General features: G+C 50.7%; 1 protein-coding gene across 1 annotated transcript; it reads right to left on the bottom strand.

Moving 5' to 3' along the window:
* Positions 1–318: 318 nt before the first annotated feature.
* Positions 319–3,502, bottom strand: LOC125537252 (putative 5'-adenylylsulfate reductase 1, chloroplastic). Its single transcript, XM_048700549.2, has 6 exons — positions 3,324–3,502; positions 2,732–3,032; positions 1,553–1,901; positions 1,276–1,413; positions 874–1,191; positions 319–783 (listed from the first exon to the last, which is right to left on the bottom strand). The coding sequence occupies exons 1-6, from the start codon at positions 3,379–3,381 to the stop codon at positions 553–555; spliced, it is 1,395 nt and encodes a 464-aa protein (XP_048556506.1). The 5' UTR covers positions 3,382–3,502; the 3' UTR covers positions 319–552.
* Between the last annotated feature and the right edge of the window lie 994 nt (positions 3,503–4,496).

The following is a 4,496-nucleotide window of genomic DNA, read 5'->3' as shown; positions in this document are numbered from 1 at the left end:
CCGAAAACCTTGTGAGAGGTGATGACATGTTGTGTGATCATGCACAATATGATCATCGAGGATGAGGAGATACTGCTGCAACTCTAGAATTTGAGAACATGAGTGGTCCTATCCAACTTCCGGACTAGAATCCGGCCACATTTCAGTTTATTCAAATGCATCAACAAATTCAGCATCGACCAGAATCTGATTGAGCATCAGTGGGCACCAGAATGTGATAACTGACCTGTGACTGCTATTTTTTTTTCTTTTTCGGGTAGCTGCCTGTGACTGAGTGAACCACGAGTATATTGTCCAAACTCTCGATGAAGCCTTGGATCAAAATTTCAAAACTAGTACTCTTATTTGAACTTCCTTACAAACATCTAGCTATAACTACACACAAATCCCCACCCCCTTATAATGGAGGGGCTTTGAGCCGCTGTCCCTGCGTCCCCACACTCCTCTGTCTCCAACATTTCCGTTGATCCATCCTCGCTACCACTACATAATAATGCCTAGACACCGCCGGTACCAATGCAGAGAACGATGGTTCTCCGGTTCTCTGACCACTCATCTGAGGCTGTTCACGAAGGCGAGGAGGGACTGGACGTCCCTCTTCTCGGACGGGTACTTGATGGGCTTCACGGTGCGGCCGGGGAACAGGAGGATCGTCGGGAAGCTCTGTAGTTGCAGCTCCGCCTGCGCGAATGGCTTCTGCTCGCCGTCCGCGCGGAACTTGGCCACCTTGATGCCTGAGCCGCTCAGCTTCTCGGCCAGCTCAACGTAGGACGCCTCCATTGCCTGCACGACACGACACACCAGAATCGTTTCAGCAAACCACGTTCTGAGTTCCTGAACGTAGTTGGCAACAGAATCGCAAAATAGATGTACCTGGCAGTATGGGCACCAGGGAGCGTAGAGGACGGTCAGCCACGGCTCGGCGCGGTTCTCGAGCCGCAGGAGGTTCTCGATCCCGGGACGGGTGAGGTTGACGATGGCCTGGCTCTGGAAGATGTCTGGGGCGCTGGCCTCGGCCGAGCCGTTGCCGTTGACGCCGACCTTGGGTGCCTGACCTTCCTTGTCGATGTTACCCTTGTGCAGGCCGCACTCCTTGGCCGTGGCGTCCTCCCACCACCACCTCCCTTCCCTCTCGTGCTGCCCCGGCAACACGGGCCTGGTGCACGGCTCGCACCCAATGGAGACGTAGCCCTGAAAGTTCAAGTGCGTGTAAATTCCTCTGAAATTACCATATTGCATGTCCATATTACACCTCTGCAACCAGGGGGCACTTACTTGAGCATGCAGGGTGTTCACAGGGACATCCATGGTCCTGAGGAAGGTCCAGATATCCTTGCCATCCACATTAGCCACAGGGTTCCACTTGATCAAGCTACCGGCTCCACCATCCAGCCCTTCAAAAGACGGATCAACCTGGACCAACAAAAAATTCAAATGATCATTAGGTGTCAAAACATCAAGAGTTCAAGACACAATATCAAAATGCATATTTTTCACATGATCGATACTGAAAAATGCAGGTGGTGTCATGGTGCATGGAGTATCATCATACTTGAACAACAGGGATGCTGGCTCTGGTGCCAGGGGACTGATCCTTCCTCTGCCCGGTGATCCAGGCCTTGAGGCCCTTGAGGGCCCTCCTCAAGGGCCGAACCTTCCTCACCCTGCAGCACTCCTGGTGTCCGTCCTCGTAGAAAGAGAAGAGGCCCTTGCTCCTCACAAGGTCTTGCACCTCGCTGGCCTCAGGGAACATGTACTCGATGTGGATACCATAGTGCTTCTCCACCTTGTCGAAGAGTTCGTATGTCTCTGGGTTCAGTCGCCCAGTGTCAAGGCTGAACACCCTGAAGGGGCGTCCAGTCAGTTTCGCGTATTCGATGAGGGCCACGTCCTCGGCACCACTGCACAATTCAGAGTGAATCCACATCAGTGAAACGCCAACAAGTTCCTTGTGCGTGTGATGAAAGATTTGCAAGTACTTCAGATATATTGTACTCCCTCCGTCTTATGGGAGGGAGGAAGTACCACTGAATGATCGCAGATGCTTGCACGAGACCAAACCATGTGTCTTTATCCTTGGATACCATACATAATTTTTCAATGGGTCCGTGATATACATACATACGGCACAAATAAGTGGGTGGCGTCAGATTATTTTTTGACGCCACACCTTTTTTATGTTCCGTATGATAGTCAAGCAAATATTCTGTCCGCTTGTGCGTGGTTGGTGGGCCATGATTCTAGCTCTGGTCCAAGAAAAGTCCCGTACAATGGAGAAAATGAACCTAGACGCCCTCCCAGTCTAGTTCACCAGTCTAGATACATGAGGACCAGGTAATAGACGGGTTTGTTGCGAAACCGATCCGACCCATTTACTATACTGTATTTGATTTGAGTACATCGCCTCAAGCCTCATGAAAAAAAAATCATGAAACCAGAGTACTTTGAAAACACAAGCTTTAGGACATGAAGCTCCAGCGGTAACTAATCCACTTACTAGCCCGGCAATGAGATCACAATCGTGCACTGAGCTATCAGACGAGGATCAGGTTGGCTTGGCAATGCCAGGAATCTCCACGACCACTCGTTCGAAAGATACCGAGATGCCACGGGCACCAGAGCCCAAGCACGAACGCGTGCAAACGGGTGTATCTAATCCAGTACGCCAGGGTCGGAAACCTCATCTTGAACAAGGGATCGTAAAGAGCCAAGAGCTGTGCGTGTGTCTCACCTGAAGGCGATGGCGATTTCGGAGCCGAACATGTCGAGCGCACGATCCATGATCTCCAGCGGCGACGCGCCCACCAGCTCCTGCGCCAGGGCCTCGTAGTCCACGGCCGCCACGGCAGATGCCTCCTCCTCCTCCACCGGCGCCACCGGCGACGAGGCCGCGGAGGCCGACACTGGCTTCCTCGCTGGCTCCGCCGCGCACAGCGGGCGCACCGCCCTCGCGCGCTGGCCCTTGGGCGCCGTTGCCGGCAGGCCCGCAGGAACCACGGCCACCTGCTGCCTCACGGCTCCAATCCTCGCGGCTGCACGGGCGAAAAATCAGGGAACAAATTTAGACGGATTGTTCTCACGCAATTTCACATCCAAGAATCTGATGCCTCGCGTCGCCAAACATTCTTATGGAATGCGCCAACAGATGGCGCAAAATACTCAAATTCAAACAGAAACCTGTCGAAATTTCGGAGGAAATGCGACCGTGTGACCATATCATTTGCCCCATATCATAAACATAAATGACCAGTAGATGCGCCAAGGCTGATTCCCCACAAAACCCTGAATTCAAAACAGGAACCGAACTCGGACGCCAGGCTCACCTTTGAGATCGCGCAGGGCGATGGAGTGCGACGAGATGGAAGCAGTAGCGGAAGCCATTGATTACCGGCCGCTGAATGAACCCTTCCTCCCTCTCAAATTCGCAGGGATGTTTGTCCGAGCTGGCAAATGTGTTTTAACTCCTGTGTTTTCCTCTGTGGCGGGGGAAACGGGGCTGAGTGGTTACATATAGCTCGGGCGGGAGGCCAGGTTCGTTGTATCTGGACGGGTTCTGGGGGCAGCAGCCGGGAGGGGCACGTGTCGTGCTTCTATTGGCCGGAGCCGTGAGAGGGCTCCCTGGCCGATCGAAGCAGTGGCGTCACTTGGCACCGTGGAAAGGACCGGCACGACGTGTGGGTGCCACATGACTGCAGGGCTGACGCCGGATGTGGTGAGGTGGATTGGTGTGTGGCCGTCTGCATGCCTCGATCGGCCTATAACCGTCTGCTTCATGGTCACAGGTGAGGTCTCTGGTCCGTCTCTAGAATTTTCGCATCCCATGGATTTGATCATCATATCGTACCTGCAGTATTATCGATGTTTATATCCTTACAATGCCAATTTAGGATACAGGTTAAATGGATGTACTCCCTCCGTCTTAAAATTCTTGTTTTAGATTTGTCTAAATATGGATGTATCAAATCACATTTTAGTATTAGGTACATCCGTATTTAGACAAATCTAAGAGAAGAATTTTGAGACAAAGGTAGTATTTAACACTAAAATATGTGTAGATATATCCGTTTGATCAATAAGTAGTATGAACTGGACAGAGTACATGATTTTGAAAAAGTATTAATAGGAAAACTCTGCCCAATTAAGGTTAAGTTTTAGAACGATAATAGAAAAACAAAACGAAGGCAATTTAACTCAGCACGGCTTGGAGCCATAAACATCATTTGTTCAACTTAACAATTGTCTGATGAAGCTAAAGACTCAAACTAGAACATAATAATGTATCTAAACAATCTAGGGGCATCTACAACGCAGACGTTTATGATGGGCGTCGGGGTTTGATTCCTGGTAATAATTATGTTAAAATCCCGCCCGATCCTAGGATTTAGCCTGGCATCGATGCCGTGAAAGGCACGAGCGCTTCGTTGCTTTTTTCTTCTTCTGAACTACCCTTTTCTTGACTAAGCAGACGCTATTTGTAGCAATAAAAAAACATTACA

The sequence above is a fragment of the Triticum urartu genome, chromosome 2A, assembly GCF_056163025.1.
Source record: "Triticum urartu cultivar PI428250 chromosome 2A, HENAU_Tu73, whole genome shotgun sequence".
Taxonomy (NCBI): domain Eukaryota; kingdom Viridiplantae; phylum Streptophyta; class Magnoliopsida; order Poales; family Poaceae; genus Triticum; species Triticum urartu.
The sequence above is the reverse complement of the archived record's forward strand: the minus strand, read 5'-3'. Positions and strand labels throughout refer to the sequence as shown.